A 15146-nucleotide genomic window follows, 5' to 3' on the forward strand; every position below is an offset into this window, starting at 1 on the left:
ACGCTAACAGCTGTACTAATTGAATGGTAGATTGTGACATGGGGGAAAATAAACACAAGGGACTAGGTTAACAACAACAACAACAACATTTCTTTCAACTTGTGACTGAATTTCTTTTTATGTGGATGGATTTGACAGCTTTCCCCATGAGCTGACAGAGTAACAGTGATGTTGAGCAGGTAAGTCAGGTATTCAGACCTCTGACACTGGACTGGATTATTTAAGGGAATAGGTCATCATGTCAGATTTCCAACACCTCTATGCGTAGTCCTAACTAAGATCACAAAGTATAGACGCAAGCGATAGTCGGGAGCCAGGTGGAGATCACTCAACATTTGGTAGCTTAGCAAAGGTTGAGAGATGAGCAAAGGTTTCAGTGGGGTATTTTTAGCCAAGCCAGTTCACTCACACCTAGCATTTAACCCTGTCAGTTTCCAGGATGTGCCTTTGGATGTAAACTGTCTTCTACTTTTTGAGGTGTAGCTCCAGCCATACACTGGCAAGTCAGGCAAAGGGCTAATTGGTTTCCAACCACGTGAACTGTTTGCAGACACACATGTGACTTGAATGTATTCTCAGAGTGTGTCCCCACAAAGCCTCCACAAGCAGTTTTCCACTCCAGGAACATTTCTCTTTCCTACATACCATTACTTACCCAAATTACATTAACATTGTACTGAATGCACTTGGCTGTACTAGGACAAACCTACCTGTAATAGTAACAGAAGTCAGGTTCCTTTTCAGCATGTCATAAACTGGGCTGCAAGAAAGAGAGGACTCGTAAGTGCAACCACAGCAAAAAATAAGATAGCCTTTCCTCATCACTACTTTATTCTCCCAGTTGCCCCATGCCTCCTAACATCCTCTCCATTCCAGCCACTATGCAACAGCAGAAAGCAGCAAGAACCTCCTTGCTCGCAGCCAGTGCAGCTCTCTAAATGGGCAATACTGGCCAGGGGAAGGCACGGTAAGGGAAGTACTGAAACAGCTTCTCCTAACCTAACTCTTATGAACCGTAATTTAAAGGTGCCCCCCTCTGGCAGAGCTCCCAAGGTGGGGAAAACATTACGGGCCCAGATTCGCCCATGGTATACAGCAGGCCTTCATCTGATATAATATATGTCATCTGATATAATCACTGTGAAAAAACACACTGCCTTTCCCCCTCCCCTAGCCACTTCTCCCCTTTAGGAGACTGTCGGAGTTATCTAAAAGATAACCTCTTCTTGGCCATTTGTTTTCATATCAAGATATTGGTCTTTTGAATTCAAGAGTTCTCGCTTAAGCAGTTGTAATCTATCAACCCCAGTAGTAGTCTGCTGTCTTACATCAGTCATTTTGCTAGCACAGAAATTGAGACACTCTATACCTCGCAGGTGTACCCTGTAATCCCCATATTCCTCATTGATATATAAATTGTAATACTGCATATAAAAGCATGCCATTTGAGGTATCAGGAGAAAGAACAATGACTTTCAGCAGATCATAACCCATCTCAATATGTATTTCATTAGTGCATATGAAGTTATGAGATTGTGTTGTATGGTTGTCACTAAAACATGCTGTAAGTTGGGGAATCAGCAGCTCCCCAGAGACAACAGCAAGGAAAAGTAACCAATGCCCGGGCGGGTTTCGAACAACCATCAACAGCCATTGTCCAGCAAGGGAGCTACAATGCAATGACTCATTTGCACAAGGCGACACCAGGCCAATTGCTCAACCTTGCCTGGTGACTCAGCAATGCCCCCAGACATGCCTGGACTTGTGTTCTCCAAGCACATGGACTTAGGGTATGTCTACACTGGAAACTTCAAAGCACTGCTGCGGGAACGCTCCCACGGCAGCGATTTGAAGTGCGATTGTGGTTGTGTGCAAGCGCTGGGAGAGAGCTCTCCCAGTGCTCCTGGTAATCCACTTCCACGAGGAGATTAGCTCCCAGAGCTCTTAGCCTGTCTACACTGGCGCTTTAAAGCGCTCAAACTTGCTGCACTCAGGGGGGTGATTTTTCACACCCCTGAGCCAGCACATTAGAGCGCTATAAAATGTAAGTGTAGACATACCCTAAGGTATAAAACAGAACATAGTGGCCCCATGCTTCGCCTTTTCTCCTCCCTCCCACCTATGCTGCAACTAGCAACAAGGACACTGAGAAGACTGAAGACGCTAACAGAGGAGATAGTATGCAGGTTTCACCCTTGAAACCTGGGCCAATGAACTGCAATATCCAGTGGGGTGAGAAAAACTACTTAATCTAGATGTTGCCCAGTCTAATAGGGTTGAGAGTTTAGACTGCATGCTTATATTTTGGTAACTAACTCTGACGTTTTGCCTATCACTTATAATGTATCTCTTTTGTAGTAAATAAACTTGTGTTACTGTTTATCTTTACCATTAAGTTTGCCTAAAGTATTTGGTAAATCTGCTCAGATTTACAAAGGCTGGTGTATATCCACTTTCCATGGACGAAGTGGTGAACCAATTAAATTTGCACAGTTCATCTTGAGCAGTGCAAGACAGTATATTCCTGAGGTACAAGGCTGGGAGCTGGGGGATTTGGCTCGTGCCCTTCTCTGTTTGATTCATGAGAGGCTAGCTAGGTAGGTGTGGGGTTGCACCCCGGGGATCCCGTCACAGAAATGAATTCATGCCACAAGTTTAGCATTAGGCCTTCAAAAGGTCAGAGATGCTGGGCTGGCAAAGAACAGGCAAAGCCTTTGACAAAACACACAAATATCTCTGCAAACGAACAAGCACGGCAAAGTAAAGTTTCCCTTCAGTAAAATCCTGAGAGATTGTGACTATGAAACTTGAGCCCTCTCCCCTACATCCAGAGAAGCGGAAGATATCGCCTCCACAGCAATCCAAGCCCCTGCTGAACTGAGAAACAAGGGACTGGGAATTACAGAAGTTAGAGCCAGAAAGACCTGCTACACCAACTAGTCCACCACCCAGACAGTGCAGAATTGTTCCTTACAATCAAATTCAGGCATGCCAAATGACACTCGAGAGCACCAACAATACGCTGGTGGACCATCGAGGTCCCATCTACATCACAGAAAGGAACAATGTTGTAGCTGGGTCCCCTGCCTCAGCAATACCTAATCACGGTGAACCACCGCCCCAGTGAGCACATTGCAAAGCCGCATCTCTTCCTACCTTGGATCTTTCACAGAGAAGCTCTCCAGTCCCAGCAATTCTCCCAGCTGATCCCCTCCACAATACACCATGTGCTGCTGCCGCTTATCATATAGCTGCCTCACCATTATATACTGTCCCAGATAATGCATGACCTGTGGGTATGTAAGATAGTATTAGTTACATCTGCAGTTGATACTAAACCAGCAAGGACTCCAGGGCTTTGTGTTCCATTTCCTTCTCCCACTTTACACTTCCTTTAGCTGACATGACACGGTGCCAGTGAAGAACCACCTCTTTATCTAGGACAGACGTCACCCTTCTACAGAGCCTTCCATCCATACATCTCAAGCACTGGAGATATTGACACTTCTACAAATGGGGAAACCGAGGCACAGAGAGGTGATGGGACAATGCGACAATGTGACACAGACAGTGAGTCAGTGGTAGAGACAGGATTTGAATCCAGATTTCCCAAATCCCAATAAACCACTAGGCTACACTTGTTCTATGTATCAGGGTGTACTTTGGTTATTATCTGAGCCAGGTTCATGATCCAAGCAGGTTTTTTTAAAAAAAAGTTTGGCCACAGTCTCTTGGCAAGTTCTACTCAGGAGAGGCCCTTCTGAATGTTTCAAGAAATACAATCTATAAAACACAAGTAAAGGTCACATTCTATTCCCCATTTTCCCTCTGCACCATCAAAATCTCTAGTGAGATGGTGCCACAGAGTTTCCCAAAATGAGATGCTGTTTTCTGCACTAGATAAAAACCAATATTCCGGTAACTTCAAGTGCAGTTTATTTGGCTCTGGCATTTAATCAAAGCACTAGGTTCCATGTGATCCATCAAAAAAGGGAAGTGTAGTCTTGGCCAATTACAAGAACTCCAACTTCAGTATTGAATTAAATGGAAAGATTTTACCTACTGCCTTGCCTTCATTAATCCCAGCCACTTAAAATGTCAGCAAACAAAACAGAAACCTCTTTGCAGTCTCAGATTACAGCAGGGACCATGACAAGGCTGAAGTTATTTATAATCTATGCAAAGGCTCCTTCTCAGCCAAATGGAACCCAGCTGGCTGGGTCAAAGGCTCAGCCAACATCCTACACGGTAACAACAGCTATTCAGAAGGACCCTAAGATTGTTCTCTAGTGGCAATGCAGCAGACCCATGCTACAGAGTTGGTACTTCTCTGTAACCACCAAAGTGTGTCTTCAACTGTCCTCTCTCCAAAGTGGGAGGGCAAGAAAATATGGTGACAACATGAAGGAAGGCTGAAGTTAAGTGGGAGGAGACCACTTGCTTGGCACAGGTAGAGAGCGAAGATCACAGATGCAAGATGCTTTGCATTAGAACCACACAGAAGTGTGGGGAGAAAATGATTTCTCTGCTATAGAAAATGTCCCTTGAGGACTAAGGCCACAGAACTGGCGACAAAGAGGATATTTAGGTGAACTCACATTAGAATCCAAGAGGTAAACAGCTAATTGTTTATGCATAACACAAGCAGGACTAGACACCTGACTAGAAGCAAAAGAGGGCTCACCTGAACAAAGATAAATGCAACCGCAGAACTTGCTAACAGTACTTCTATTCACTCAAAAGGACTGACTACTGTGTCCTGAAGCTGGCTGCATTTAATATTGAAACACCCCTCCCCCCCTCATTCAAAGCATTCAACTTGTTTTTGCAAAAAAATTTAGACTCTAAATAAGTTGTTTAAATGCATAAGAGTTTAAAATAAGTCACACAGCTCTGCGGGAGTATGTGACACATTCATAATGAAAAACGGCCGCATTTAATTCTTTGCTGACAGGATACCCCTGTAAATCACAGACAGTGTCATTTTTTAAATCTTGTATACATTTTGCATTTTAATCTTAAATGAATTCACAGCGTGTCTTGGGTTTAGCTGACGAGACTTTTCAAAAGAAACTTAAGAGAAAATATCAACTGAAGTACAATTTAAGAACTTTCAAGCAATGAATGATAGTAAAACAATTGCAAAGCATTTCTGACAATCTCACAAGAGTGCAGCTATCCATTACATCTCTCCTAACGCTGTTTCTGGATTCTCAAGATATATAATAATTTACATTCATATTTTGCACTCTTATAGGGATTCCATCAGAGGATCTCAAAGCACTTTGGCCCAGATCCACAAAGGTATTAAGGTACCTAACTCCCATTGATTTCAATAGGAATTAGGAGCCTAAACGCTTTTGAGGATCTGAGCCATTATGCTCACAAAAGTCTCCATATCCCCATATAATAAAGTAGCCCTATTTTACAGATAGAGGCACTAAGGCACAGGAGTTCAAGGACCCGATTCTGTGCCCACTGATTTCCAGGCCCTATGGTCCCAATCCTGCAAGATGATTTACGTGAACGGGTCCCAGTGGAGCCCCACTGACTTCATTTAGGCTACACTCCCACCAATCAGCTTGCAGGAACGAGGACTCAGTGAGGAGATCCTGACCACAACACAAATCTGTGGCAGAACTACTAAGAAAACCCAGCTCTCCCAATTCCTAATCCAGTGCATTTTAGCTACTAGTGTATTTTATACATAGCCTCAGGGTTATCTCTAACCTAATAGAGATTTCAGAGTAGCAGCCATTTTAGTCTGTATTCGCAAAAAGAAAAGGAGTACTTGTGGCACCTTAGAGACTCAAATAAATTTGTTAGTCTCTAAGGTGCCACAAGTACTCCTTTCCTTTTTGCTAATAGAGATTGTGTTTATACAGTATCTAGAACAACGGGGCCCTGGTCCATGATAGGGGCCCCTAGGCACTACCTTAACACAAGTAATTCATAATAAAATAATTTTCCATCTTCAAGGTCCTGGATGTAAAATTCACAAGGTGGCACATTAATCATCTGTTAACTGGCCATTATTACAGCTCCTTTCTTGGTTTAACCATCAAAGTAGAGTCCTGGGCTCACCTCCTTCAATGTGAAGGTTTCACCTTGTGCACCTGCTGCTTGCAGAATCTTCAGGAGTGGCAGTTTCGGTTGTACCTAAAATACAGAACACAGTTTTGGATTGGCTACATAATGTGGTGAGCTTCTGATAAGAACTGTGTCCATGGGCATCAGTTATGTAGCTAATAAATGCTGGGGGTACACCTCATGGCAAGACTGTCATACAATCATTATAGCAAGTCCAGACAAGTGGTTCTAGAGTGAGTTGTTGGCCAAGGGGGACACCGCTAGTCTTTGAGGTACCCTCCCAAGGACTCATGACCTGCATTTGAGATATGCTTGAAGAGAAGACAATCCTGTCTGGGGCAATGAGCTTTGTGCAGATGGACCCTTGTGTCTGTTCAGAGCCCTGCTGAAATAAATATGGGCAGACCCAAGCAGAGCTTATTGCAGGATCAGGATCTGTAATGGTATGCTTCACTAGTCAGAATTAAAAGTCAGTCAGTGAAACTTCTCTACCATATTGATCCTAATACAAGATGAGCACAGCCAGCAAAGTAGGAGGCCCAATCTGGCAGACCTTTGTCATCTGCACTGTGCCATTAACTTGCATGGGATTGGTCATGTGAGCAAGGACTGGATAATTAGTCCGTAGGTGAGGGGAATCCTAGAGGCTGACTAGCTAGACATGTGAGGAATAATGCAATGGCCACACCACTAACTTCAATTAGACCAGGTTTAAATCTGGCTCACTGAATGGGAAGAACAGAATAGGTCCCTTCTGCACAGCCCATAGGTGATGTTTGGCTATTAAAAACTTGTGAATAGAGAAAAAAATTACAAGAAGAGGATGCAGCATATAAAAGTTTATTTTAAGTAGCATTAAAGGACTGATCCTGCACTCCCCATGGACCCCAAACTTCCACCCAATCTCTCACCAGAGTTATGAATTTTGTATTAATAGGTCTTGTAGTGGGGCTCTCTGGTCATGGGCACACACTCACACAAGAAGTGTGAACCTGAAGCAACTTCATGGTAGTTTCCCTTTGGTTACTTCCACACTATACACCTGAGCAAATCTCAATAGCAGACGAGACAGCTAATGTAGTACGAATGTTACAAAAAAAAAAGCAGTGGCAAGTTTTAAATAGTTATCAGCCCCCAACTGCCCTACTCAAGTCCATCCGCACAAATCCTGAAAGAGTAACATCCTAGGGAGATATGCCACGGCATAGACCAGTATCGTTCTCCACAAAACCATCAAGGTGCCCCAACCTGATTGCTCAAATTAGTAGCTGAATGTTATGGTGTTTTAAAAATACAATCAATATTGCTATATTAAACCTTTCCCTCACTTGCCTCTTGCATCCTTCAGGACTTAATACCAGCACGCCAGAGGGGATGGATTTAAAATGTGGCGTGTTTTGGGAAGGATATATGCAAAAGCAGTGGCATTTTTCTGAACATACATTGATTAAGTTTAGGACAAAATCCTGATGTTGGATAAACACTACATATTGCTGCATCTCCAAAGAAAACGTCATCTGTGTGTTCAGGGAGACAGTGGCAACGTATTTGCACTCAGAACCTGGCCCTCAGCATGTAAGCTGCAGCTTTCACAATTTTAGCTCTGTCTGTCAGAGCTTTCTTCTCCCTGTCCCCTTCTCATTTCAGCGTTAACAAAACCCAATTAGGGCTACAATAATGCTACAGCAACTACGAGTGAAGTCTTTAGAAGACTGTGGACAATTTCACCTGCCACTTCTGAAATGGCTTCATAAGGCTGGAAAAACAAAAGTTCTGAAAAACAGTGGCAGGGAACAGCTTTTTCTAGCCTGGCCTAATTATTTCTAATTATTTCTGCTCAAATAAATCAGCTGGAAGCAATGATTCTGTCAGGCTAATGTTATTTTTGAAAGAAAACAGGATTTATGGATTAAGAGAACCAATGATCCAGTCCAGTCCTTTCATTAGTGGCATCTTGCTATTCCATAAGCATATAGAAGTAGGTATGAGCTCTCTGTACTCACTGTACACACATGCTCTATTCCACATTACGGATGGGTAAGAGATCATTCACTGGTTAGAATACAAGCAGCGAGATGCTTCCACTGGCCGTGTGGTGGGAAGGGTTTTTGTACACAACACTCTTTACTGTTCTCAGAACACTTATCAGAGGCTTGTTCTATTGAAGCACGCCTCTGAACCTCTTTCCTGCTGTAACTGGCCCTTTATAAAAAGAAAAGGCGTACCTGTGGCACCTTAGAGACTAACCAATTTATTTGAGCATAAGCATGATGTGAGCTACAGCTCACTTCATGCATCCGATGAAGTGAGCTGTAGCTCACGAAAGCTTATGCTCAAATAAATTGGTTAGTCTCTAAGGTGCCACAAGTATGCCTTTTCTTTTTGCTAATACAGACTAACACGGCTGCTACTCTGAAACCTGGCCCTTTATATCTTCTCTCCAGCAAAGGTGGGCTCAGCTGTGTCTAGATAGCTCAGATCTCTCCCTATATACATGCAATTGCAAAAAGCCCTCGGTTCCTGAAAGGAGGGGGAAGAGGACAACTCAAAATTCCCAAGCCCACTACACCCTAACCTCCAGGGAGAGTTGGAACCACCAAGCTCCTGCCTGAGGTAAGAGGAGCTTTGTTATTATCTGTCACCAACTAATTGGTCAAAAACTCAGCTGCCAGACAATACTCAGGCAGGAATTCATCCCATTGTGCACACTGTTTTCAAATTCTAAGAATGTATTTATCTTCGCCTTAAACTAATCTGAGCTATCTACTCCCACATCCTTATCATTGCTAAATACACTCTTAAAAAAACCTTTCATCTTTCAAGACCAAATCAAACGGAGCAAGGAATGTCCAAACTCATGCCACAATTCTTCTTTCCAACACCAGCCATTTTGCTAGGACATAACAAATTAAGCTCAATGAAAGTAAAAGCGTGTGCCAGTATATACACAATGTTCTTATAAGCACAATTAATGCAAGTACAAGACAGTTTTACTTCTCCAAGCTAAAGACCACTGGCATGGATTTTTCTTCATTTTAAATAACTAACTATCTCCTCACCCTCCCCTTTCTGTGTTTTAAAAAAATTGCCTAAATTAATTTGAATATTTAAAATAGCACCTTAGCTACCACAATGAAGCCAAATTGGAGACGAGAATGTTCGTTCATTCCATATTCCCCAAGATAATGGGTGTAGGCAGCCAATATTTCTGTACTAACATCAAAGTCTGCTTATTTATTTACAATTTTTTCAGTAGAATGAGCTGAATGAAGAAGCATGTTAATCAATTCTGCATGGGACTCAGATGGATTTTACCATTTATAAATTAAGTATATAGGGGAGTTTGAGTCCCTTCAGAGCCTTTTAATTTTACACTCCCCACCCCCAGCCAGACACATGCTCTTACCAATGAAACATTTTTGTCTTGGAGAACCCACTCATCATGGTTTGTAGACTGCATTTTTCTCGCCATAGCTCACACTGCAGATTTTTCTCTTTGACTGGCAGCCAACATGTTGATGCAGTGCCAGTTTTCCAGATTCCCACACTCAATGCTAAAGAATGGCCACGCTGGCTTTGGATAGCTTTCCTAAAGCAGTAAGGCTATGACATATTGGCACTCATTCCACCAATGCCCTGGGAACAGATTGGTATGGGGAACAGCACATGTTCAGTGTTCACACAAGGTAGCTCCAAGAGAGAGAGATGTTATTGGCTTTATAAACTAGGTCACACAGATGAGTGTCTTTTCATATTCTGAGGAACTGCATAATTTAACAGTTCCATATAGTCCAGAGTTTTTAAAAAGGAACTCTGTGTGGTCCCATGTAAGGCTAGGTCTACACTACCACTTATGTTGCTCAGAGGTACGAATAGCCCACTCCCCTGAGCAACATAAATTATAAGAACGACCCTATAGGGTCAGGCCAAAGGTCCATCCAGCCCAGTATCCTATCTTCTGACAGTGGCCAATGCCAGGTGCCCCAGAGGGAATGAACAGAGCAGGTAACTATCAAATGATCCATCCCCCTGTCGCTCATTCCCAGCTTCTGGCAAACAGAGGTTAGGGACATTGTGCCGGCATAAATGCTAGTGCACACGGTGCTATGTCGGCAGGAGAAGCTCCTGCCGACATAGCTGCCACCACTCATTGAGGGTGGATTAATTATGTTGACGGGAGAGCTCTCTCCTGTGGACATTGAGCGGCTACACAAGAGATCTTACAGCAGCGCAGCTGCACTGGTACAGTTGTGCCGCTGTAAGCTTGCTAATGTAGACATAGCCTAAATAAGGTATGAAGCCTGGAAATACAAACATTATGCACTTTCCTGTGTGGCCAGTTTAACCCACCTCACTTTTCCCCCACTGTTTCAAATGTCAGTCCAATATTACCGATTTATCATCCATACCAGCAGCACTGCTAGTTAATGTTCACAAACCACTGACTTGATGGAAGACTATTCATTCCACCCTGTACGAGAGGCCACAAGCCTCGAAGTCAAAGCTGCTCTAGTATGGCTTCACTGGCCTTATTTTGAACAAGGAGAGAGGAAAGCCAAGAGTGTGTGACTGGGGGAGGGTAGAGTGGGAAGGGGAGATTACCTGATTAGCTTGCCCAAGTGCGATTCTGCAGGCACTCTCAGATGCTGGATACTGTTCAGAGGTCGAAGATGTCATTTTGGCAGTGATGTAGCTGTCTACAGTATAAACTAAAACAACAAGGTTATGTTTAGTAGCAAGTCAGAAGCAGCAGGTCCTGAGTTTAACCACTTCCGTTTCTTAGAAGCTTTAGGAAATCCATCTTCCCCGCATGTACATCCTAAAATGTAGCATAAAAAATCTAGAGTTACTGCATCCGCCCATGCAATTGTTTTATAGTTTGCCAATAACCTGAGCAATCCAAAACCAATTCTCTCCTAGGTAAGTTAAACCTAGCTGCTCAGCTATCTGAACAGGCAGCCTTCTCAGAGCAGCTGGGGCAGAAATCCTTCAGCAACCAAGAAGCATGTCTTCAATTTGCTTTTATGAAATTTACAATTTCTGTTCACTAACCATCTCAGGCTGATCTGCACTGGTGACACTCCCACCCCTCCCCCCACCTTCACGATGCTCTAGAAAAATCTTGCTCACTGGGAGACGAATGCTTGGATAAAATATTCCCACGCTCATCTGCAAATCCCAGACAGTTCTTCTTTCTGTTGTGACCTGCCTGTTCAAAGACACAGAGTCTTCTGTGACATGTTGAGGCAAGTTCTTAATGAGTCAGAATGGACAGTAACAGCTAAGTCACAGTTTTACCCTAATGGAAAGCCTTACAGACAATAGCAGCTTCATGAGTCAGCAAGGGCAGGTACACAGTGGGTGGAAGAACTAAATGCCAGTGATTAAACGCCCACCCTTCAAATTGATGGGATCAACTTAACAAAGAGCCCCAAAGATCATTGGAGCCCCCATCCCCCTCACTCCAAACGACTCCCAAGTTCTAAACAAGTTCTATATTGCACAGATGCTAAAGAAACCTGGGATGGGAAGACTGTTCCCTTTTTTGGTGCCTTCAGACATGTATGGAGCTACGAAGTTGGGCTGTCAGAGAGTCTATCTGTTTAGGCATAGTTAGGATTATTATCCTTTACAGAAGGAGACACAAGCAAGAAGCAACTGTCCAAGGTCACAGACACACCTGGTCTCCTGAGTCCTAGTCCATACTCAACGCTTCTCCTGCTGACATAGCTTATGCTGCTCGCAGAGGTGGTTTTTTTTGTTTGTTTTTTCAACACCAATGGGCATAGAGCGTCTTCACAAGACTGTACATACAGATACAGCCTCACTCTGCAGTGGAGACACATACCCTTTGGCCTGGTCTACACTAAAAAGTTAACTTGACCCAGTTCAGTGGTGTGAAAAATCCACAACCCTGTAGACAATGCTAGGTCAGTGCTTAAGTGTTTACATCCAGCTGCTGAGTACCATGGTTGAAAGGCATCTATCTGCAAGTGCAAAGACGCCTAAACTCTCGAAATTTAATGTCTTGCCATCTGATAATATTTTGATGAATCCGATTCAGGAACACCATTTTAAAACCTGTGCCGTCCACAAAACCAAACACTTGTCACTCCACCTTACCAACATAATAGATAAAGCCCTGCAAATCCCCAGATATCCGTGGATGCAGATAGGCACAGACCATTTTTGCGGATTGCGAATGGACGCAGATTCAAATTTTATATCTAAAGCCCTGCCAATCTGCAGATATCAGAGGGTCATTTTTGCCAAATTGAGGATCAGATGCAGACAAAAAATTTGTATCCGCGCAGGGCTCTAACAATAGATTTTAGCTGTGCAGGTGAGACTTTTGCTGTAAGGTACTAATACACACTAAAAACCCTGCTTTATCTGCTCTTGTATACACATCTTTGTAAGATGACTGCAGAATATGGTACCAGGTTACAGGCATTTGGAGGAGAGAGGGTAAGCTTTTCTACTCTACCCAGCCACAATGTATCCTCAAGGGCTTCAAGTGGTACAGCACTGATATAAAGTTATGCAACAATATGAAGTGATCTTTCATTTTGTATAACCTATGTGACTTTAAATTAATTTTTGCCGTCCTACTCTCATTTAGAGTTGCATGCTTTTTATTCTTTGCTTTGACGAAGATTTATGACATTCCTCCAAGAACCGTGAAGAGACAGATTTTATTGCACAAGAGTTATGTAATATATTACTTACCGTAACACAGGCAGTGACGCTGCATTTAAGACTTATTTGATTTAATTTTTTTTAAAGTACTGTAAGGTAAATTCAGATCTGCCATTTAAAAAAAAATCTCCTTTAAGGGGTCAGGGCTTCGTTTGCAGAAGTCTTTTTTAAAGTCATGATATATCTGCCACATGGTAGCAATTTTGAGTTTATCAAGACATATGAAGGACTGCCAATAAAGAACCAAACAAAGATAATCTTTGATAGACAACAATAATTAAAACAACAAGGAGTCCGGTGGCACGTTAAAGACTAACAGATTTATTTGGATATAAATAAATCTGTTAGTCTTTAAGGTGCCACTGGACTCCTCATTGTTTTTAGAAAAGGAGTACTAGTGGCACCTTAGAGACTAACCAATTTATTTGAGCATAAGCTTTCATGAGCTACAGCTCACTTCATCGGATGCATTCAATGGAAAATACAGTGAGATTTATATACACACAGAACATGAAAAAATGGGTGTTATCATACACACTGTAAGGAGAGTGATCACTTAAGATGAGCTATTACCAGCGGGGGGGGGGGGAGGGGGAATAAACATGGGGAAATAGTTTTACTTTGTGTAATGACACATCCACTCCCAGTCTCTATTCAAGCCTAAGTTAATTGTATCCAGTTTCAGAGTAACAGCCGTGTTTGTCTGTATTCGCAAAAAGAAAAGGAGTACTTGTGGCACCTTAGAGACTAACCAATTTATTTGAGCATAAGCTTTTGTGAGCTACAGCTCACTTCATCGGATGCATACTGCTCACGAAAGCTTATGCTCAAATAAATTGGTTAGTCTCTAAGGTGCCACAAGTACTCCTTTTCTGTATACAGTTTGCAAATTAATTCCAATTCAGCAGTCTCTCATTGGAGTCTGTTTTTGAAGTCTTTTTGTTGTAATATTGCGACTTTTAGGTCTGTAATCGAGTGACCAAAGAGACTGAAGTGTTCTCCGACTGGTTTATGAATGTTATAATTCTTGACATCTGATTTGTGTCCATTTATTCTTTTACGTCGAGACTGTACAGTCTGACCAATGTACATGGCAGAGGGGCATTGCCGGCACATGATGGCATATATCACATTGGTAGATGTGCAGGTGAATAAGCCTCTGATAGTGTGGCTGATGTGATTAGGCCCTATGATGGTATCCCCTGAATAGATATGTGGGCACAGTTGGCAATGGGCTTTGTTGCAAGGATAGGTTCCTGGGTTAGTGGTTCTGTTGTGTGGTGTGCGGTTGCTGGTGAGTATTTGCTTCAGGTTGGGGGGCTGTCTGTAGGCAAGGACTGGCCTGTCTCCCAAGATTTGTGAGAGTGATGGATCGTCCTTCAGGATAGGTTGTAGATCCTTGATGATGCGTTGGAGAGGTTTTAGTTGGGGGCTGAAGGTGACGGCTAGTGGCGTTCTGTTATTATCTTTGTTGGGCCTGTCCTGTAGTAGGTGACTTCTGGGTACTCTTCTGGCTCTGTCAATTTGTTTCTTCACTTCAGCAGGTGGGTACTGTAGTTGTAAGAATGCTTGATAGAGATCTTGTAGGTGTTTGTCTCTGTCTGAGGGGGTAACACCCATTTTTTCATGTTCTGTGTGTATATAAATCTCCTCACTGTATTGTCCACTGAATGCATCCGATGAAGTGAGCTGTAGCTCATGAAAACTTATGCTCAAATAAATTGGTTAATCTCTAAGGTGCCACAAGTCCTCCTTTTCTTTTCGCAAATACAGACTAACACGGCTGCTACTCTGAAACCTGTCATTGTTTTTGTGGATGCAGACTAACACGGCTACGCCTCTGATAATTAATAATTAAGATTCGCAAAAAATGATGCAACATTCTTTTATTGCAAAACCGGTTTTTTTTGGGGGGGAGGAAGAGGGAAATCTAGATTTATTTTCAAGTTGATTATTCCAGTTAAAAAAAATAAAAACTGAAGCACTGGCAAATGGCTCTGCAAATCTTCCTAAATCAACCACCACCGATACAGTATTTGTCACTGGTGATACATCTAGAAATCTACTGTAGACAAACATGTCTGCAGTAATCCTATCCTAATGGGCTTTTTCCCCCCTTTGAAAGGACAGGGCTGTGAGTGATCACTTTCTGTAAGTCCTTTGAGTCTCTCCACTACTTGATGAACAACAGAAATCCTAGTAAACTGATTTGGATTCAGACAGTCAAAGGGAAAAAAAACACATGGTACCATAATCTTTGATTGTATAACCCACCACTGTATTCTCGGAACACCTCCTTCTACAAGACAAGCAGGGACCTGTAGGGACTAAATTTATGCAAGTAGTATCAGCAAAGA

At 42.7% G+C, this 15146-nt stretch overlaps 1 protein-coding gene across 4 annotated transcripts in view; it reads right to left on the reverse strand.

The window, feature by feature from the left end:
• Positions 1-15146, reverse strand: part of MDM4 (MDM4 regulator of p53) — a 33440-nt gene that overhangs the window by 14444 nt on the left and 3850 nt on the right. For all 4 annotated transcript variants that reach the window (XR_012636005.1, XM_074936385.1, XM_074936384.1 and 1 more), the window contains exons 2-5: positions 10693-10799; positions 6085-6159; positions 3157-3290; positions 711-760 (exon numbers count right to left, since the gene is read on the reverse strand). Coding sequence is in view for 3 of the 4 variants with exons in the window: in XM_074936385.1 (XP_074792486.1) it covers positions 711-760; positions 3157-3290; positions 6085-6159; positions 10693-10767 (334 nt within the window). In the remaining variant the exon portion in view is untranslated. The remainder of the gene's footprint in view (positions 1-710; positions 761-3156; positions 3291-6084; positions 6160-10692; positions 10800-15146) is intronic.

The sequence above is a fragment of the Natator depressus genome, chromosome 21, assembly GCF_965152275.1.
Source record: "Natator depressus isolate rNatDep1 chromosome 21, rNatDep2.hap1, whole genome shotgun sequence".
In the NCBI taxonomy this organism is placed as follows: domain Eukaryota; kingdom Metazoa; phylum Chordata; order Testudines; family Cheloniidae; genus Natator; species Natator depressus.